Here is a 23,436-nt window from a genome sequence, read left to right on the forward strand (position 1 = left end):
AATAAACACGATAGCTGGTCTCGAATGTCTGTATCAAGAATGTAGCCTGTTTAGTAAAAAAATGTTAGGTATTGAATTATGTATTTATTCGAAAAAGTATTGATTTGGCTAATGCCATAACTAAATCGCAATTCTACTCATGGTACGTATTTTGAAGTACAGGAAATGCGAATAATTTCACTATTGTTGTAATATTTGATATTTAACTAACTTGATTTTTTTATTAGTTTCGAATCATGTTGGCCTATATTTTTGTACTTGTCACCTTATATGTGTGGTATCAACTGAAAATAACCATAGCAAATGGTAAAAGGGTGGGCCAAGTTGAGAGTGGTTAATTAATCATTCAACAGCAGTGGGTCCAGTATGACGTCATCGCCAGCAGGCCACCTCAACAATGCATCAGCTGATCCTGACACGTTGGCGGAATTTCGCGGGAAACTGTGTACAAGACAGTATAGAAGAGACACTTTCTCTTTCTTGACATTGATTTATATGTCTAGCGCAGTTAACACTGTAACGAATGTATTGAGGCCAAACCGATGAAGAAAGATGAAATTAATGCAAAAGTGGTAGAGACAGTATATTTATGGGCAATTTGACTTTCAAATAATAATCTTTGATGGAAATAATGTATATTTTTGTTATATGAATCATTTTGCCCACAAAATCATGCTTGTTGGTTGTTCAGTAAAACGCCAATCAAAAATCTATGAACCGATTTATATTATAATTTGCTTTTATGTCGGTACTCCATTACTTCCTTATTTCTGCATCACTCTTCATAAATAAGGTGTAACTTTAAAGCTTTAATCTTCCCCCACACCGTAAAATATATAATTCACTCATACTTCAGGAGTTTCTTGAAAAAATATATTTATTTTTTCATTTTTAAAATTTGAATTACAAATGTTTATGAACTTTTTTTGATCATCAAAAGTATTTTAAAGTATAATTTTTTTCAATCATTTTCGATGATATATTTATAAGGTGAATTAAATTAATCACAACTTTTTTTTATGAATAATTTCTCAAATCGTTTGCTGTATTAAGTAACTTGTTTTTTACTTTAGCCATAGCGACCAATTTATTTTATTCTCCAAACACTTCGTGTGGTTCAGCATAACGTTCGCAAGAATAACACCAAATGTATTGGACCATAATTTACCGTCAATCCCACCGATATCAAACGGTTTTATCTGTGGAAACCACATCTCCACTTTAGAGGCCCAAGTCTTTGGCATTCAGACGGAAGATGAGACACTTTGCTACTTCTATCAGGAAGCTACAAAAAACTCAATAACAGTTATAATTTGTTCTTTTCTCCAGAAAACACCTCTACCTTGTATATGGGAATAAAAAATTAGTGGGCTTACATAAGAAATTATTGATATAAAGGGTTAGTTATAAAATGTGTTCCATAAGGGTCAAAGTATAGGTAATTGAATTCGTAATTTAAAGTGTCTTCAACAATCAACATAGGCTATCCTTCGATAGTTGCGAGCTATACGGTGCAACCTTATACCGTGGCTCTATGTATATTTGTATACCCCAAATCGTACCCTGTTTCCTGACACTTTGTTTTCCAAACAGGTGACCAATAAATATCACGTGGAATGATAACAGTGAGGTTGGATGTCACTGATAACACGATTGAACTGTGACTCCTTCCGGTTTACATCACCTACATCCTGTCACAAGCCACTCTACTAATTTCCTAAAGTGCGTTGAACTACACTTTGTGCCAAATGTTACAATGACATATCCACCTAGTTCGTGTTGATGTGGATATCACTTCACCATGACTATATGTTTTACCAGATGAGTCATCAATTGTATGCCAGCAGTGCTGAAGTGGTTGGTAATGCTTTTACAGCGAAGCCCTCTGTTTGCTTCATTGGAGCCACTTTATTGTCTCTTAGTCATAGATAAGGTTTCTCAACACTTAATTATTGTTTAGCTCGTAAAACAACGCAGTGTAGCCTACATGTCGGTCTCAAATGTTGTATAAATATGGGCGTCGGTTACAAGTTTCTTAAATAAATTAAAAAACGTTGTTCCTATAACAACAAATGAAACGAGTATTGACTGTATACATGCCATTTTCATCTACTGTATGTCAATTGTCAATCATGCTAGCGTTCTAACTGAATTGTTCCAGCACATTATACAACACACCACATGATAATACTTTATTACAGTATTTTAATTCATCACCTTGTTTTAAGGAGTTAACACATTTTTTTGTAATGGTAGCATAGACTAACCAACACAAGGGAGTATGTTTTATCTATGATAGTTTTGTTTGTTCGGAAATCTCAAACCTTGTAAAAATTTTTAGTCTAGTGTTATTGGAGGGAAGAATGGTAAAGAAGAATGTGACTTTCTATAGGGCTTCGCCCTAAAGGGACTCTCTTCAAGATCCAGTGATGGTGACAACTCGCTCGTAGAGGAACTAAACAACCAGGCAGAGCAACAAAACACCGCCCTTTGTTCCTCCCGATACAATCTCTTATTGTAACTAAAAATTACTTTCACTGCTTTTATCGACTAGCATAGGATTGACATCTACGTAAAAACAACAAGAAGATTCCCATTTGTCTTTTTCAAAAAGCAGTATACAGTATAATAAATTTTTTGTGGATTCTTGTTAACAGAAAATGGATAGTTTACGTAATTTCTTTTACTATGACCACATTGGAGCTTAACACAGTTATCAGAGCTTCGTTAACTCCGTTCATGTCGATGAATGCGGTTACATTATAGCATTATACCACTCTGAGGGTTGAAAACCGAGTTTGGAAACAAAAGCAAAGTTCTAGGGTGGAAGTAATTAATTTCATTCCAGACCACATTTATTTAGCAAGAGTTCCAGATTGCTTTGATTCTATTGAGCTAAACCAAAGTGTAATCAGGCCGCAAAAATATTATAATAATTAAGCCATCTCTTAGTAGCATTCTCGAATCTCATTAAAGAACAACACAGAAGTTATATAGAACAACAAATAACAAACATAACCAATTATCTATAGCTCGCGAGTCAGTGGTGGCTCCAAGGGGTACAGGGCCTAAAGCGTCCCCTTGGAGCCTGTAAAAATAAATTTAAACATACATTTCGTCCTTAACACGCAAAGTCATAAAACATACATCAATGTAGTTTTTATTAAGCTAACTAAGAGATGGCAGGAGTAGTATTAAGTCCCACAACTTACACAGGAATCAACCATCAGCAGTAACACCAGTACGGTAGCTTATTACCATTGACTATATAAACCCTATAAGTATAGTATTTAAGTTTATATAGTCAATGCTATTACTGAATTTGATACTATACAAATTGTGACAGATCTATGAAATGGAGAATAAGATTGTATTAATTTGAATAATTTACAGTGTTCACAGTCACTGTGCATATTAGTAGTTATAGTCACTGCACATTCTTTATAGAATGTGTAATTTTGTATTAACTATTTATAATTTTGATTGTAACTTTTTTTTTATTTTTGTGTGTCTTTTAGTTATATTATTATAACTAAAAGACACACAAAAATAAACACAACCTTGAACTCAGACGAAAAACAAATACTTTCAACACTTTTGAAAAACTATATATTAAATTAAGTATCTGTACTTACCTCACAAATGACAGCGACTACATCAACAACAGCCAAGGCATGACAGAGTAGAGAGGCAGTCCCAGCAGTCAAGGGAACAACATGAGAGGTGCCTAGTCCAGAGTCGAGGGCGGTGTACAGGGAGGCGGCGCGGGCGAGGCCACAGGCCAGCCAGAACACGGAGGTGACGAGGAGGTACCTGGGCTGGTAGCGGGCCTCGGCCTTACAGTAGAGCAGCAGAGCTGGTGGCCAGGCTAGCAGGGCCGAGGTTGCGGCAAGGAGGCCGCGGACACCGAGGACAGCGGCGCAGACCTCAGCAGCATGAGTGAGGAGCAGCAGGAGTGACAACAGCGCGCGTAGTGAGTGACCAACGAACCTCCGGCTGCTGAGGCATTCATTCCTGAAGATATGGACCATTTAGAGAGATAACAAAACTAAATAAGCCGTGCCATGCGTCTAAATTGAGTGGCATTGATACTTACTTGATGCTGGAGCAGCGCAGGTAGAGCAGGATGAGCAGTGCGAGGTAGGCGAAGCAGGAGTACACGGCGGTGTTGAGGAGGTCCAGGTGACAGCGCCAGCGGCTGTGCTCTTGGCTGTCCGTGTGGTTGCCGCTGGTACCGAGGCCGCACAAATCGTCCATCTCGTGCCTCACATACCACAATCTGAACACGCATAGTAAAGTGAATCTTTGATAGGATATTATAGTGAAAATGTAGGCTATGAAAAGAAGGCTACTTTCTTACAGAAACCCATGGGAGTTCGATTGTTACTGAATCATACCTAAATTACAATCTGCACTTTACATTGGCTTGGATGGGTTACAGGTGTGATGATCTATAGATAACGTCCAAACGATCTGAACACTATTTTAAAGCGACCAGTTAGAAGGTGATAGGGCGCTGGAACTATGAAGTGAAAAAAAAACAAGACAGATAGTGGGGTACCATATCTTGTTTTGTTTTTTTAACTACATAGTTCCAGCGCCTTGTTGCCTTCTAACTGATCACCTTTAAAATAGGTTTCATGTCATTCGGACGTTTATCTATTGATACTATCAGACTCCACCTATGGTGCACTTAAATGTTGAAGTATTCCCTGAAAAAACTCGACAGCTTTCTCTACTCTTCGTTATATAAATTAGAGTAGCTCTAACGTAACCTCGTTTTTATTGAATATATTATTATACTTTATGAGTTTCTACTTCATTAGAAGGTCGCCATTTCATTGACAAGTATTAAAAGTATTAAAAAGTGTTTTACTTTTACACAGATTAAGAGCGATATTTTAAATAAATAATGCGATAGGACTATATTTTACTGTAGTTTTGACTATGTGTTTACAGGTATAAAAGCTGCTACATTATTATCTCTTTTTATGTGCTTTGGTACTTCTTAGATTATGTATGTTAATTGCAATGTAATATACAATACTTTATTTGATAGGCTAACGTAAATATTTCGTGTTTTTTACTGTCATTACTCCACTAAAGTAAATGTTTTACTTTCCTCTTCCTCTAGTAGCCTATATTTCCTCCCATAAATCATGTTGAATGCATAGTCAGTAACAGCATTGCGGCTTTTTACTCATCAAAAGCTCATCTCACCTCCCCTCATAGCAGAGTGACAGCCGAGAGGACCAACTTCCGAATTAGAGTTCCCCTCAATAACCGGGGCGTCATAGAGTAACGCTATATGTGTGTGACGTTCGTGCCTCGCCGCCGCCACAGAGCACGAACTACCAGCACGAGCCGCACACAGTAAACAAACAAATACAGTATACTTCGATACGTAGTGTTTATTTTGATACCGTTGGATCTTTAAAGAAGTGGTAAAGGAATGTTGGACTATCTTTGACAATGATCTTCGTTGTTTGTAGGCTGATCACGTGTTCATACTTGTCAAATTTCAAGGTTAAACAAAAACAAACAGTTATATTAAAGTTACATACAAGTACCTTTTTTTTTATAAAATAACTTGACCATTAGAGTGTTTTTACCGTGAATTAGAAACGTAATGCATACAAATCAACTAACGATAAGTAATTGTTATATTAGTGCTTCCAAATTTTAAGTGTCTATTTCGAAAAACATCAACTAACTGATATTATAATAGGTTACTAGCTGTTTGCCATTAAATGTTGTTGTACAATTTATACTGTTAATCATTATATTAAAAGAATAAGGAGTACGGTTCTAGTGCCTGAGATACTAGATAAACTGTTCGAATTATAAATGGCTTGTTTAGTTTTAAATCTCTTAAATTATAGATGCATCTTTTAAAAGGTTTCATTCGAGTGGCCAGGATAAAAAATCCCTTAGAATCTAAAATCTCAGAATCCAAAGGAAGAAACGAGAGAAGCCTATATGTACTGAAGGTTTTGACCGATTTAAATGACAATTAACAGCTAATTGTATCACAAATAATTCGCCAATGCATCAGATAAGTAAGTTTACTACCAAATAGGCTGATATTATGTGATGGGCTTAGAAAAAAGATTCTAGTATGGTTTATAAAATGGAGTGATTAAGCTGCCGAATGTTATAAAACCAATTAAAGTACTAAATTGATTATAATTTCTTCTAAAATAAACTTTTCTTAGTAAGTAATGCAACACAGTCACTAAGACGTGCTAAGTCGCTAAGAGACCTAACTCAATCCAAACCATTGTATTTAATGGAAAACACAAAATATATTGTAGAGTACAACAGCCAAAGAAGTTCATTGTCGAAAATGCTTGTAGTTTAAAATACAACTGTACATAGCCTAAGTGCTTTAATTGATTCACACAATATGAAATACATACAATTGTTCGTTAGATATCTTGCCAACTTCACGAAACTAACTTCTCCCTTATCAGTTTCTAACAATGCTTCTACCAAAATGGAAAGTTGTAATTGAAGGGAATGTATATTATGGCAGTAGTTTTGCGGTATGATACAAATAAACCATTTACACATACGTTTTTGAACAGGAAATTAATATAATGCGTTATATGTTTTCGCAAAATATTATTTGTGTTCGGGTTTATGCGAGAATCGCAGAGTATGTCTCCGTTTAAAAAGTAGAAAAGTCATTTATTAAATGAAAAAGATAACCTAGGGAAATAATTAATGATAGTTACGGTAGTTATAATGATTATATTAATGAAATAAACTGTATCATCACTTTGTAGGGTTGTCATTATTCAACCAATCTTTATTATCCGTTAATAGGACAATCCAACAACTAATACTTGCGCAAAGGTGAAAATTGACAATTTAGAGGAGGCAATTTTGCACGGAGTAGACTATAGATGATGATAACATACGAATAAAGTTATGGTGTATGGCTGGAGGTAAAATAAATTGATGTCGTGACCTCAAACAACGAGATGGTCATTCTATTTTTGCAATCGGAAGTTATAAGAAAATCTGCTTTCCACTAAAGTTAAAGACAAGGCAAAATACACCGAATGCTACAGCCATAACAATTAATCAGCTGATATAAGCTGTTGTTAAGGCGGGAAACTTTCTAGGCGCTGTCACCCGCCGACGCGATAGGCACCGTTCCAGGGAACAATGAGTGGCTCCAAATTTATTTTGAATCGGAAATCACACTAACTTAGTGTTAGTTCTCAGGACAAAGTTTTCCTACAGTTACCTGACAAAGTGGGCTTCCTTGAACTGATTAAATCACGCAAAGTAGCTAATTGCAGCATTTACTTACTTTTACCGCACTCATTTTTGTCGCAATCCAGTTTTTCAAACAAACAACATAAAACAGCGTGCTTTTAATAGGCACTTAGTATGTGTACGCTTGGAAATAAGTTGGCAACACTTAAAGATATAACAGCTACGATCAGCTGGTGAGGCGTTTCCCATTTCGTCCAATGCTTGGATTTAACATAACCTAAAAACGGCTTGGATAGTATTTGAAAGATCAATTATTTATACGATTTATAGTAACTGTAGGACACATATAATGTTACGCGAGTGCAAAGGGCGTTTGCTGCATTTTAGAAACTTTCCACACTAGCCTACGGTTCGTACGTAAGAATTTCTCTCATGTGCAGCAAAGTGCTACTTCGAACATGAGTTACACAAATAATTATTGCGGAAGGTATACCTCGCCCTTGGCTCGATTTGAGCCAACCTGGGAAAGTGCCTCGAGGGACAGGATGCTGCCTGGGAATGTTTTCGCGTTAAAACAAATGATAACTTGGTAGTTGCTAATTATTTGTTTTGGGTTTTTTTTATGGGAGAATCAAACAAGTCTTGACATGTTGGAGTCCCGATATGGGGTTGGTGCTTTAACGAATGAAATGTTCTGATTGAAAAATTCATTAACTGTAAAAATTTCTCTAGTTCAATTAGTATAGGTATACATGTACAGGGTGACACAAAGGAACCGGACGTTTTTTAAACAAGTAGTACACAGTAGTTAAAAGGAATAAAATGGTTTTAATAATGTACATAGTGAGGTAAACATTTGCCATTTGTTACAAAAAAGTATTTTTTTTAAATGACGTCATGCATATGGCGGCCATGTAATTATCTACAAATGTTCATTCTGGTCTGAAAATCATCTGAAACTCGGGTCAGGAGGTCTGGTTCAATGCCATTGATATCTTCTGTAATTGCAACTTCAAATCCTCCAGAGTGCGTGGTTAAGTAAGTAATCACTAGTGGACAAGTCAGGTGATCTCGGCGGCCACGGTATGTCACTAAAGCGAGAAATCACCTTGTTTCCTTGTTATGAAACATTCATTCAATACTGCTCTCACTCTGGCGATGTTTTCGGGTGTTCTCGAAGTTCTAACAAGGCCTAGTGGTATCTTCTTTGTTATATTACCAGTTGTTCTGAACCCTGAAACCCATCTTAATAGCGTATTTCGGCTTGGAACCGTTCTCCATGGCGTTCAATGTTAAAATATCGACTCAAATCCCGCTAGATTTGACGACGGATTCACCATTTCGGACCAAAGTATCGTGTGCGAAAACGCGATGGCCTAGGGTCCACTGAGCCATTTCAACAAAAATGGCAAGTCTCACTGAAGGTAATGACATAACTTCAATCTTCCTACCACTTGCGACAACAATGGAACAGCTGTTTAAAAAACGTCCGGTTCCTTTGTGTCACCCTGTATAATCTTAAGAGTAAGAGGGACGTAACAATATTTTAAATAATCTTAGGCCCCCTTCGGTTTTAAAATCATCGGTAAGAAGATAAATCTTAGGTCCCCGATTGTGATCAAAACATTTTAAAAGTACACTTATTAGAATTTTTAATATTATTGTCACTTGTCCCTCTACGGAAGAGTGGGGGAGGGGTCAAAATATAAGAGATTAACATAAAAGTTAATTCAAAAATTGTTGTAATTTAAACAAAATACAGTTTTAGACCATCAAACCTACAAAAATTCAAAATATCTATAACGTCTAGAAACATTGAACATCAGTTTTCTATAGGAGGGATACTGAAGGAGGGTAGATTTTAGAAAGGATTGGTCTCTATTAAACATTTCCGAATGATTTATGACCATGACCAACTTACCTAATGGTTACCAAGACCTTAATATGCTTGAAACCACATTTTATTTTCCGCTCTCTTATTCTCCATAATATTAACATGGGAGATTTTTTATCCATAGAGAGGGGTTAAATTGGGAACATGGGGATTTTTTTATCTTAAAGGTTCTTTGGGCCGAAGACCGTACTCCGGGAAGCCAAAACCACTAAAAACAGGAAAAATAAGGTAACATTTCAAGTTCAAGCCTGAATTTGGGGGTAAAGGGTTGGAGATGGAAAAAATGTTAAATTACAAAGTTGTAGATCGTGAAAAGTTAGTGACTGGTAGTGCTCTCCCTTTTTTCAAACGGACCAATGCTTGAGCCGCAACAGACGTTTAAACAAAGAAATTTGAGAGACCAATCCCAAAAACCCACTTTTACAGATAGATGAACCTCAATATTACAATTATTAGACTTTTAAAATAATAAAAAAACAGCTAATTATGTTCCTAGCAGTGTTCTTGTATATCTTTAGACCAACGATCGTAGCTGTAAATTATCGGTTTGTAATATCAACCCTACACCTTATGGGTATTATGGAATTACCAAACGGGACTACCCATATTGTTTTCAGTGGGGAACATGTTCAATTTCGCGTATTTTAATAATAGTGTCCACATATTTTTGTATGTACAGATACAGTCGAATATTTAAGGGAAAAATAGACTACTTCCATTCCTGTTTAAGTACAAAGGAGGTTGTGATCTTTGGTACAATTACTTCTATGCATTATGAGGTATTTTGCATTTTAAATGCTCACGCTCAGGTAGTGATTACGCTAAAACTCGTAAAAGTAACAATGGCATCGTAAAAGTGTTAATAATAACAAGTGATATACGATGATAACGATACATTAACAAGTTACACACAGGAAGTTATGAGTACGAATGAAACATAAAGTGAAACTACAGGTTTTATTACAAGTTTCGTTTACAAATTTAATGTATTAATTAATTTTAACCAAAGTTAATTAAAGGCCAGTTGGCTCTTCTTTCAAATGCTGATATTTTTACAGCACCCTTTTGAAGTTGTAGTAACACATTTTATAGGCTCAATGATATGCATATGAACTAGTTCTTAGGTAAGCCTAATTGTTCTATTAGTTACTGTACTCTTGGTGATGGTGCCATTTGATTTCCTCCCATATAGTATGTAATATAGTAGGTTATTCTTACCGATAAAGATTTTATAAACCTTAATGCGGTTTATATCATCTGTATGGGTAAGAATGACCCAACAGATATTACATACTGTACGAACTATTTTATTTTAATAGTTATATCTTACTTGGTTAAAATACTAAAAAAAACGTTGGATCTAACACTCAATAAAGCTATTAAATGTGTGGCTATGAATAGTGAACCTTCACTTTTTAATTGCGTAAATTAAATCGTTTCTTTCGCGTAATTGGAATTATTGAACTATATTTGAAGATTATTTTTATAGGTACTCAGTAGATAAATTTCAACCACACAGTTAACGTGTTGATTATATGGGGGGTCATAAGTAGGTCTCATGGACAATTTGACTGAGTTCTCATAAATTATTTGTAAAAGATTATCACCTTTTTTATGTCACGACATGCATTGAATGGACTTCATACTGTTTAACTGTTTGACTTCTATTCCTTGTGAAACTGTTCTTGAATATTAATTTAACAGTGTTTATCGTAGTACCTTGATAAGAAGACTCTTATGGGTATAATCAAATATGACTCGTTATCATGGTTGACTCCTTTAGAGGTTTGCAATAACATGCATTTAAGGGCAATATAAGTTCAAGGGAATTTCAAAATGACACTTGTTATCAGGGGCCACTTGTTTTTTAGGGTTCTCTTATCGAGGCTCCACTGTTTATATTTTTCTGTGTGTATGAAAAGTTGTTTTATACTAACAAGTAGGTCTACTATAGACAATTTATTAGATTAGCAAAAATACATTTTTAGCAGCTAACATCTTAACAAAAAGGTCCAGTACAAATATGGTGTTGACAAAGTTGGCCCAATTTTCCCTTAAAAATACAAATAATGACCTTTATTTTTCGATTAAAAATTGTATTTTTTTATTCATATTATATTGTATTTTTGAGGATGAATAATGGAACATTCTTCAATAATGCAGGTAAAAAATGTAAAGTCCCAGCGATAGGCTACAGTCAAATAAGAGCGTAAATATCTATTGTAATTAAATGGTTTATCGAGTAACTGAAACACGTTAGCCACAGGTTGAACACCACTTACCTATGATCCGCTGCCAAGTTCCCACCTGATCACTGAACACTGAACCGTGAACACTGAAAACTGAAATGCGCCCTCCCCCCCCCCTCCACCTCCCCCATCGTGCTCCCCCCCCCCCCCCGTTACACTATGACCGCTTCATCAATGACGGTATGTGAATATCTCGTTCATTCATTTAAAGTTGTCTAAGCCTGTCTTAATCTTGGCGAACCTCTTATTCGTCGACTCTTATGCATTTTGTTTACGCAAACTCCTCCTAGACGGCTGAAGCAATTATTTTAAAACATCAAGAAATAGCTAAGAGAATTTTTTTTAAATTTTAATCTTGGATATTAGAACAGAACATAAACTGTACGGATCATAAAAATAGGCTAATTACGTCAATGACTCAAACCTTTTCAAACAAAAATATTCAATAATCCAATAGTTTATCTTGTATCTCGGTTTAAAGATCCGCAATACTGTTTTAACATAATGATTGAGAGTATTAATTTGTCAAAGAAGTGTCATTTTTTTGTATTGGTTCGGTTATTTAAATGTTTATCAGAATTTAAACTTTGGGGGCACTGATTTAGCAGATTTAGAATTGGTAGTAATGTTTCTATTTCATGTAAAAATACTCTAACGATCAAATTATTTTATAGCCTAAATGAAGAGTAAGTAGACAGTGTATTTTTCGAATAAATCTGTTGTTTGTTCCATGATAGTGATTATTTTTTATTTAACCTTAAACGAGTCAGAAAGTGGAAATCCAAATAAACGTATTAATATATTTTATAGCAATTATAAAATGATTTATTTATTAATATAAAATGTCAATGACTGCATAATTACCCCAGGAATAAATTAAGGAAGTCGTAAAAATCGTTTATATGCTACCAACCAATGGCTCGAATCCCCCCAAAAATCTTAAAATCCCCCCCCCCCAATCCGAAGTCGCAACTTGCGACATTCGTTCTTATTCGCTCATAGTTTTCTTTGTAATATATATAATAAGCTACAGGTAAAGAGGTTTGACTAAATTAGCCTTTGTATGTACAGTACCTACTAACAATATCAAGACATTGCATTTATTGGTACGGTATGTTATTAGATTCTTAAAGCTGTATTGACATCCAATATATTGGGGCTTTGAAAGTTCAAAATGTATAAATACACTTTGAAATGAGTTCATCTTTTTAAATTAAATTTTAGACTCCATGGGTGCCTTTTCCTACTGTACTTGGTTGTCTAGAGAATTAGAACCCTTATCTGAATTTAAAGAACTTAACTACACTAAATAGTAAAATAAGGGTTTGGTTTCTATGGTAAATAATATACAGTATGTGTACCAACTTCATATAGCACATCTAAATGACAGCATCATTCTCTTTCCCCCCATTGCGAAACACGGGTAGGCTATTTAAGATCGTAACTAATTTATTAGCGTATCAAGATTCACAAACTAAATTAAATCAAATGAACCTGTTTTGTGCATATTTTTCAATATAAGTGTCAAAACAATCTTTACCAAAAAAACTGTTTATGTCAATAAAAACACACACTTCTTTAATTGAATGTTACTAATAAAACCATAATTAATTATACCATTTCCCCTAATCCTGCCGTCTAAGCAAATTTCCATTTGCCTGAAATGATTTGCAATTAATCTATAACAAATAACATTAGGTTTAAGGAGTACTTTAGTTTGCTCCTACAAAGAAACTAATAACGTGTATTTTAAGTAAAAAATTATAGCTTAGTATAAAATTAATAAACTTGCTAAGTTTGATCAAATTATGTCCATAAACAAGCAAACTGCAACCTTTTACAATATTCTCCATAAGAATAGCATGGGAATTTATATTTACAATTGTTTGAGTTTTCTCCGTAACCAATCGCCGTACAAAAACCTATTGATAGCCTATAATGAATTATTTGTTTTTTAAGCTCTTTAAGAAGGTTTAGAGAGAAATTGGAAAATTTTATGTGTTGAGGGTCAAAATGAGAAAACCCCATTTTTACCCCCATAAAACCCCGTTCCCATTGTCCGTTCATGCTAGTTTGCAAACTCATTCAAGTGTATCCTGCCTTACACCTTCAAACCAAATTTCATTAAAGTCGGACAACAATTACTCAAGAACATTTGAACGAATTGTGTTTTCGGCCTCTGGGGACATCAAAATGAAAAAGTAAATCGGTCCCGGGCCTAGGTGTTACCGTGCCACTTACGGTAATAGCTACTTCCCTATAGGGAAATTCACTAAAAATGAGCTATCCGTAACGGCTCCCTCCCCGTTATATCGGGGTTATTATTATTATTATTGGAAAGGAGTAATCTTCAATACCGACGTTGTGTGTAGTTCCTGGTACCTCCGCTGCGCGACTTCCGCAGCACTATCCACTCGCGGTTGCTGTTAGCGAATTTCTCTATATGGAAGTAGTTATTACCGTAGGTGGCACGGTAAGACCTACACCAGGGACCGATTAACTTTTCCATTTTGATGGCCCTATTAGTAATAGATAGATTAATAGATACAAAAAATAACGTATCTAATATTTTAACAGATAGGTACTCTTCTCTTGTGACTTAATTTATAATGAGTGCTCAAGAGAGAAGATCAGAAGTTCTTGATGAGCAAAATATCACCCCATTCCTGGGATAATGACTGCAACAATCATGCAATTGCAGATGAGTATTTTGCTGGACAAAATTAATCGTAGTTCACATAATTGACAGATAATGTGATGTATTTAAAGCACGGGTCACACTAGGCTGTTCGCCAGCCGCTGGTGATCAGCAGCTGGCACCAGCATCACCGGTTCACCAATCCAGGCTGAGTCAGCTCAGTGTCAGCTGCGAATTTTGTGGTCACATTAAGCTGACAGTCGCGACTTCTTTCAATTCGCCGCTGATGCCAGCCTAGTGTGACTCGTGCTTAAGCACGGGTCACACTAGGCTGCTCGGCAGCCTCTGGTGATCAGCGGCTGGCACCAGCACCACCAAGCAGCGGCTTTTCCACGGGTCACACTAGGCTGCTTGTTAGCCGCTGGTGATCGTGATATTAACGATGTGTGAGAAGGAACAGAACAGCTGTGAGGTTTTGTAACAAATCACTGTAAGCTGCTTATTTGACGTTTTTACTTCTTTTAAGAAACGTCTCACAAGTACTGTAGCCTACGTTTAGTTTTGGAATAAAGAAATCAATAACCTGCTTTCCCGACCACCTAAGCTCAGTAATTTCTATGCTACAAATACTACTTTAATCGCCGAGTTTAAAGCTCAGTTCTTGAGGCCATTTCGTCCTTTTTTTTGGGTCCTCATCCAGCACTACTTAATATTGAATTGAGGATGTATGAAAGAGAAATAATTTTATTAAAAGATGCTTAACCGCAAGAAGAGACGTTAGTGGATCAGGCCATGGATACAAATAATTTATAAATAAAAATACTTTTTAAAAATGCTACGTTTTTAAACGCACTAAAAAAAAGAATCAGAAACATACCAAAATGTTTTACGAATGTCACCAGTCACCATCACATACATTCTAGGCATTACTAAAATTAGTTAAACCTCTAATTAAAAAATTGAAACAGTTGCTTTTGTCCTTTTGTGTTGTTAAACCAAGTTGGAAATTATCTTTGGTCGCCGCTGGCACGCTTCTAAAAGTGGTCAGAATACGCTGCTCGCTGGCGTCAGCGAGTGCGAGTGGTCACGTGACCTCTATTCGCCGCTGCCTCGCTACCAAAAATTGAACATGTCCAACTTCGCCAGCCGCTGACAAATACTCGCCGGCTGACGGTGCCAGCTGCGAATTTTATGGTCACATCAAGCTGACAGTAGCGGCTTCTTTCAATTCGCCGCTGATGCCAGCCTAGTGTGACCCGTGCTTTAACGGTTGATGCGAATAATTACAAACTTTTTTTAGAGAAATGTATTAAATGTATGTTATGAATCAAGTTTTAATAATGAATGCCTTTTAATAGAGATAAGAAAAACACTTTTATCCATACTATTATATAAAAATCTAATGGTGTCTGTCTGTATGTGTGTTACTAATAGGTGAAAAAACTACTGAACCAACTGGGCTTAAATTTTACAAAAATATAGCTACCATACCAAGGACCATTATAGGACTATTCACATTTCGATACTGACCGTAGGCTTTGCCCCTTTGGCTTTGAAAGTTCTGTGGTGAACATTTTAAAAGTAAATATTGATTGGTCTCCATGGCTGCGATGAGAACACTAACAATGTTTGTTTACATTTGCTTTGACATTTAAATTTAAACAAGAAGAACTACTAAACTGCATATTTCACAATTTCAGACAGCTGATACAAAGAAATTAAATATAATATTTTCTATAACTATAGGTGTAACTATAACTGTATATAACTATAACTATAACTGAGGTAGGTTTATTTTCATCTAACATTTTATCATGGATTATTTATTCTTAAACTATGTCAATGATTATAGAAAAAAAGATTCTATAACCGTTGCTATATCAACTCCGGCTCTGCTGGATTTTTTAAAGCGTCTAAGTTATGAAAATAATGTTATTGATATGTTTTCATGGAAACACAGTATGAAAATTACGATGTATAGATGGTTTGTAAGAATTTGGAGGCTACTTTAAATAAATTCTAACTGCTTAACATGTGTTCGATTAACTTAACATAACTTGCACATCACATTGTTTTTATATGTATATTTAGGTAAATTAAGTTATTGTGTTTTGCTAAACCTATGCTTAAATTAAACTTTTAGAATATAATCAATAACTAAATTGTACGTGGTTGATTTTTTGTTTTCTAAAATCTGTTGTATATGTGTAACTATATTTAATTATCAAATGGTAATACAAAATACTCTTATTTTATCTTAACATAGCTTTCAGTTCACATTTACTTTATTTGATACATTTATTATTTGTGTTTTGCCACACCATTGATTAAATTAAACCAAGGAAATTATCATAAAACTAAGCAGTACACAGTGTTCTTTTGTTTCTACAATCGATGAAATATCTGTTACTATGTTTACTTAATGGGTAAGTGTGAAAATGAAGGCAATGGACGATGGAACTGATTAAAAGAACTGGTTTGTATATTAAGTTGTTTGTTGATATTTTTGTAGAGTAGAATCAGAGATGCAATGAAACATATAGGTACTGTATTTGCTATTACCTTTTTTAGTCCTTGATGCTTTCATAATCATATTAGTTTTTTCTGCTGTCTTCAATGCTAAATTATTTGTTTAAATTTTTTATAGTACCTAAAGATATAGTTTCATTAATATTTCTAAAGACTGTATTGATAAGGCACAGCAATATTTCTAAAGTTTATAACAGCTGACTTAGTTTTGCCAATGATTTATTGTGAGTGAAGAAACTGAAGATGGAAGGATTTGTGGTTTAATATAAAGAAGAGTGAAAAACAATTCATTTAAATTTAATAATTAGTATTTTTGCAACTTCAAAATAAAAATTTAAAATGTCTATAATAAATTAAGAGATAAATAATTAAGGGAGATGAAGGTAAATCATGTATGTCAAAGTTTTATTCGAAGATTCGGTCAGTTTTTCTTATATCAGCCTACACAAGATTTAAAATTAATCAAAACCAAAATGGTGGTATCCACTACTTACAGATTTAAAAGTCATAACTTAAACGTTTCTATTAAGGCCATAAGTTGAATTTTGTTTCTAAAAGCGTTGGCGGATGTGTAACTATTATATGCAACAGATGTAAAGAATAAAATGTTTCTATTTTGTGTCCTCTTCCCGTTGCAAAGCACGGGTACAACAGCTAGTGTGTATATATTCCACTAGGTGAAAACATACTACTGTAGACTGATGCTACTGTACTACTGTTCTGTAGGTGGGATACTGTAGACCTGCAGATGGGTGCCTTAGAAGGTTATGAAAACCACAAAAAAAAACTGTGCGATGTTTTTACATTACTAAATGATAATTTAAGATAAATAATAGTTGTAATAAAGCTATGGAAGAACTGGCTGTAGGATGTTATTGGAAGATGAAATGCTGTACTACTAAAGTGAGTAGTTAATACTGTCGTTAAGCAAATTAATTAAATGAAATGTTAAAACTAAATATCCAAAACTATTAAATCAAAATCCAAAACAATATATTGGAGTACTTTTTAAAACGTAATACCGTTTCATTACCCAATGAATTAAAAAATTCCCCCTATGGATTATACAATTCTCTATACAATTGACTATCCGTTGATAGTAGATGGCATCTCCGCCACGGCCACGCAGCAGCACTGTCTTGTCGTTTTCCACTTTTATAAGGGAACTAGCACAACACGTCGTAGCTTTGCTCCCAAAAATTTAAAATTAAAAGCATAATGTTTTATTTTATACAAAATAGTATAAAAACACATGATGCATATAGATAGTTTAAAAATATAACGTTGATTTTCGGGGGTGTTATGGTGCCGGAAAACGCCGTTCCGGCACTGGTTTTTGACGAAAGTGGAAATTTAATAAAAACTGTGATTGAAAACTTAATTATAAAAAATATATGTTTCCGTCCAAAAAACTAAACAATTTTGTCCTGAAAAGAACTAAAAATAATTGTATGTATTATTTTACATAAAAATGTAGTTAACGTAGGCCAAAGAATGAATACAACATAAATTTGGCAAAATCTGGCAAACTACACCACTTCGACATGAGTAGGCTAAACATAAACTCATACCGTGCAGTTCAACAGAAGCTGAATGGGGAATCGTAACTGATCTACGGTTGAGATGGTTGAAAAAAGTATGTCAAATCTTGTTTATAAAAAAACGCCATGGACCACTCATTACGGAATGGAATATGAACTTTACGCGAAGACATGGTTAAGAAACACGCTTGCAGCTGATGACACTATATAGATGGATGACACAAGAACACGTCGGGCAAACTCAAACAATCAGAGGAAGAAAAAAATCTAATTGTTTTATTTTTTTTTAGGAAAGTTATGAAAAGTAATTTAAGAATCATCAAAGAATTTATTCAGAACACTGTTTCATGAACTATATGAAATAAAGTATTTTTATACACTAAAATCAAATATTTGTAAAGCAATAGCATTTATTTGTTTAACAGCATTATAAAGTGTTTGTCATTTTTTATTTTAACCTAAAATACACTATAAAGCTAAAACAATTTGCGTTGGTAAAATATAATATTCTGGTGAGTATGTCTGTATTATTTCCACAGTATTTCATGCTAAACATGGAAGTTTTGACACAAGTTAGCAGACAGCATAAAAAAAACTCAAATAGTAAAACTGCTAAATTGGGCAATTTTACACCATAACATAAACAAATCTGTTACGTGTAGTTACGGTGAGGTTGTGTGGAGGGGTGGTGGGGCAACCTATACCTATGTTCTGGGCCAGGTACACCGTTCCCCCACTGCAAAATTTCCATGACACAACTTTTGATTTTGATAAACTTCAAAGATTTTCATTTATAACATTACTGTCCTTCCACCAGGAGCGACCACTCACTCTGGAACACCCTACATAATGGTTTTGGCCGGAATACTATTGGCGACCATTACCTACATTGCATCTGTTGGCTTACAAAATACAATAACGACATATACTAGGGAAGCACTTGGATCTCGCAGCCCCATTGACTGTTAACTAATAATAGCAGCGTTGATAATTCAGTTATTACATGGACTCTCTGACCACAGTGCCCAAACTGCAACTTTTCATGTCAATAACATAGTTCAAACTCTGAAAGCCATTTATAAATATTAGATGCTTCTTTCAAACTCAAATATAAAATTGTTTTCGTATCACTTACCTAAGGAAACTTGGGATAAAATATATATGCAGCATATTTTTAAACAAAGTTAGAAGAGTTTTTGTCAAAAACTACCCACTGGTTCAAAAATTTTTTTCCGAAGAAAAAAAACAAAATAAATAAGAATAAACCCAGAGAAAAAGTCCACTCAAATAAAATATCAAAACTTAAGGAACAGATACATGTTTTATACAACAAGACAAAACGTCTTGAATCCTCCCATTCTTTGAGTCAAAATTAAAGAAAAATGAAAACCCAGTACAGATAATTGATGAGAGGGAAAAAGTCTGAGGCAACTCATCGCAGAATAGAGGATTCCGACAACAAAGCTAAAGCTATATGGGGTATAATAAACCAGAGTAGACAGTCCTCTAATATGAAACCCTCCGATATAATAATTGAGAATGATGAGCCAATCAATGACTCCAAAGAAGTGTCCAACAATCTGAATACATTGTTTGCAGACATAAGGATATATGTTACCCTCTCCTCAAATAGCTGTCCAAATTCACACGTGAATTACACGTTGCAAATACACAAGTTCCATGTTTCTGTATCCTACAGCTGAGGAAGAGATCTTAGATACAATCAAAAGCTTAAATACAAGAAATCGGCTGGTGTTGATGAAATGTCCTTCTTCTTACTAGAAAGTTGCAATTTACTCAGCAAACCCCTTATAACATTTGAAAACTATATTTTATTTGTTGAGTACTGTAAGTTTACCTATATTTGGATTTACATAAGTACTCACAGAGCAGACATTGTTATACATTTGTGTAGTTGTCTATACTGTACGGTGGTATTTTACTCTTTTAAGGACACCGTTGGTTATAAATAGGGCAGGCGAGAAAAATAGTTTCTAAAGGAAGAAAAAAAGAACTATGAGAAATACTTGATGAAGTTATACTGGTCATAAACATTACAAAGAAGACCAAGGCTTTGGTGGAAAGGTTGTTAGACAGAGACATATTTGACTGTCATTCTTGACTGTAATATTTGACAATCTAATGATCGAAGGTAAAAGTTGTTCTTGAAATGCACAAGGACACGTTGGGCCCGGGGGATGCTGCAATACTCATTGGTAAGGTGGTCGGCCGGCAGCGGCCGCGGACATGCGCACCTAGCTCGCAACAGGGGGTCAAGGCTGTATAACGGGGGGAGGGGGGCAGGGGAATATTGGTTCTAATAATAGGGAGATGAAACTAAAAGTATTTTTCAATACATAGCTAACCTTATCCTTTAAACCGCTATAAATGTAGAAAAATAAGTTTCTGCAAAGTTATTTTCGACATACTGTACCATTACGCACCTATGTAATGTTTAAGATGTGTGTTTGCAATTAATTACGTGGAAATTTTACCCAATAGCCTCACAAGTACTTTTTATGACGGTATCATGACTAAATAAACCCCTTCCTGTAGTAGTGGACTTATTTTCAGGTGCTTTTTAGAAAATTATTTAGAAACCTAACAATACAAAAATGTACATTCGAAAATAATAAATAGTTTCATTGATTTAGTTTTTACGTAATTCAAGGTAACCTGATTTAAAGCCAAATTAGCTATGGAAACCCCATAATAGGCAATACCTACCGTGAACCACCCCATGCTACTTTTCAATACTTTTATACTTTTGTATCTGAGTAAATTATCGGAGTAATGACTTACAGTAACTAAACTCGCACATATATCCTAAATAATGAGAAATGTCTTCACTTGAATATACAATGACCTGCCTACAGAATTTATTGTTTGTAGGATACGATACGAATTCCCTGTTGACATTTAAAAGTTTCGATTTGATATAAAATATAACTTATCGAATACTCCAGTACTGTACCTGTGTATGTACTACGAATTGTTTTTTACTAACAATCATAAAAACATGTATTTACGTAAATTTGAGAAGGTTTAAAATAAACAATCTATTACAAAATGTGTTATTACAGAGTGTGAATGGCCAAGGTTGGATTGGTACGGCAGGGTATGTTGTGCAGGTTTGGAGGGTGGGTTTGGGTGGAGGCTAGGTCAAGGTTACATCCCGGGCCACCCCTCCTCACGACCATGACCTAAGCTACCCCCACCTCTACCCCTCGCTAATACATCGTACTACCTCGTCATTCACGCCATTCCAGCTACAGCCTCTCGACCGGAACGTTGTTATACAAATTGCCTCCTTCAAAACTTTTATCATTTTTATTTGCTAAGTACGAGTTGGTACGTTTAACTGACTTATGTCTTATTTTCAGATATTGATGTAAAATTTAATTATATATAAAACTTTTAATCCCAACTTTATTATAGACCAAATATTTATTTTACAAATTCTGTTGGATGTACAGGGAGGTGAAGCTATGTCACACAGTTTGATTCCCACTGAGGTAGTAGTAGATATTTTGATAAGGAAATGATCAATTACTCGGTTTATACATGTTTCTTTGCAATGAATATTTCAATATTTGTTATAGTATTATGTAAAATTCATAAAACTGTATAATGTGATAAACAAAATTACCATTAACATTGCCGTATAACCCGTGTAATACGAGTATTTTCTCACGTGTGTTTATGATTAATCTGCCTTCGATTACACATTTCCTAAACCCAATTAAGTAGTTGTTATCGTAGTATTATTTTTTTATTTTTATGACACAATGTAGTGGGTAGACCTGCAAATATTTTTCTGTATAAATAATTGCTTAATTTATTGACAAAAGAGTAGTTTTTTATTTAATAAGAACAAGAAATACTTTAACTGCAATACAGCGATTGACCGGTTAATTTTGTTAATCATTGCTGAAAAACTATTAATATAAACCCACTAATTAAAAAACTAAGAAATAAATTACTTTATCTTTATATTTCATTAACATGATTGGTCCTCTGTAGTTCTACATTTGACTGTGTCTTTCTACTATATTTTTGATCGAACATCTCAGCTAATGGTTTACTCTTTACTGTCAAACGATACACCCGTTTTAAATTTGAAGTATTTAATTACTCTCCATCTTCATTGTTGGTTGTTACGAATTGATACAAATGAAATTTTTGCGTATAGCTGGGGCTCTATGGGGTTGATCAGCAACCCCCCCCCCCCCACATAGTCAGTGTCTGCAACAACTTTACTTTTGATAATTTATTAAACTTTCAGTAATTTAATTGAATGCACCCCAGTAATTATCTGTCATATAAGGTCTGGATTGATACAAATAAAAAGTAAACTTTTAAGCATAGGTGTTACCTATACTTTATTTAAACATAATTGAACTTCCTGTATAATTTATTTACTTTTTGTGCTGTGTACTTTTCCCATTTCGTACAATAACTTTATTTTATAACGTTATAGTCAGTTGCTTGTGTTTCTGATATTTTGTTTTACATTGTGAATATTTATAAGTACAGCCTTTGACTATTGGTCTCCAAGTCAATGGTACACACACATTACATTAGTTTGAAATTTGGGACGATGTTTAATTTTGGTTATAATATGTATTAGTTGCTAATAGTTGTTCTAAAATGTGATGTATTAGAGCAAAATAAATTAATGCAATTTTATTTATCCATTCAATATCATATGTTCAGCCATAAGCTGGAATAAACCTGTGGTGACCATAACAAGAAATCAAAATGTTGTAGATACATCCCAAATTCGTTTTTAAAACCGTGATCCAAAAATTAACATACTAGGCCTACTCAGTCCATCGCTTCGGTCAGGGTCATTCGGACACTCTGACCTTGCTCCTTGGACGTTCACTGTTCAAATAGCTCTCTATCCCATGAAACAAGTCAACAGCAGAATAAAGTAGGGAAATACACTTCTCTACGGGCGCGGTCAACCCCTTTTCAACAATTTAGTATTATATTTTTAACTTAGTACTTCTAAGGCTTATATTTTTATCTAAGGCCTTAATTGCATTGAAATTATTTAGAGCTCATATTTGAAAATGACTTACGTACATCCGACATGCAATACAAATAAAAGAGTGTGGTTTGAGGTAATTGCTGTACCTAGCAGTAGGCCTACAGTAGTTAGCGCCCGAGCTTTGCTAAAGGTAGAATATTAACTCATTTTAGATCAAACATAATATTTTTAAAGGGGTTTTAAAAAGTATAAAGACTATTGCGATCACTTGCTTAAGATAATGGTATACAATAATATTATAATTTTGAATTTTCAAATAATATCCCTCCAGTCCGGTATGGCGTTCGCCGGTTCGTCTTCCT

The 23,436-nt window shown here is 34.6% G+C and overlaps 1 protein-coding gene across 1 annotated transcript in view; it reads right to left on the bottom strand.

The window, feature by feature from the left end:
* The window catches only part of LOC128999291 (ATP-binding cassette sub-family C member Sur-like), a 53,248-nt gene extending 41,826 nt beyond the window's left edge, over positions 1-11,422 (bottom strand). Inside the window, exons 1-3 of the mRNA XM_054425702.1 lie at positions 11,404-11,422; positions 4,097-4,279; positions 3,636-4,014 (exon numbers count right to left, since the gene is read on the bottom strand). Of these exons, the coding sequence (XP_054281677.1) occupies positions 3,636-4,014; positions 4,097-4,257 (540 nt within the window). The 5' untranslated portion in view covers positions 4,258-4,279; positions 11,404-11,422. The remainder of the gene's footprint in view (positions 1-3,635; positions 4,015-4,096; positions 4,280-11,403) is intronic.
* Between the last annotated feature and the right edge of the window lie 12,014 nt (positions 11,423-23,436).

Source organism: Macrosteles quadrilineatus, unplaced genomic scaffold, assembly GCF_028750875.1.
Source record: "Macrosteles quadrilineatus isolate MER2022 unplaced genomic scaffold, UCM_ALF_1.0 Scaffold_1__1_contigs__length_201487025, whole genome shotgun sequence".
Taxonomy (NCBI): domain Eukaryota; kingdom Metazoa; phylum Arthropoda; class Insecta; order Hemiptera; family Cicadellidae; genus Macrosteles; species Macrosteles quadrilineatus.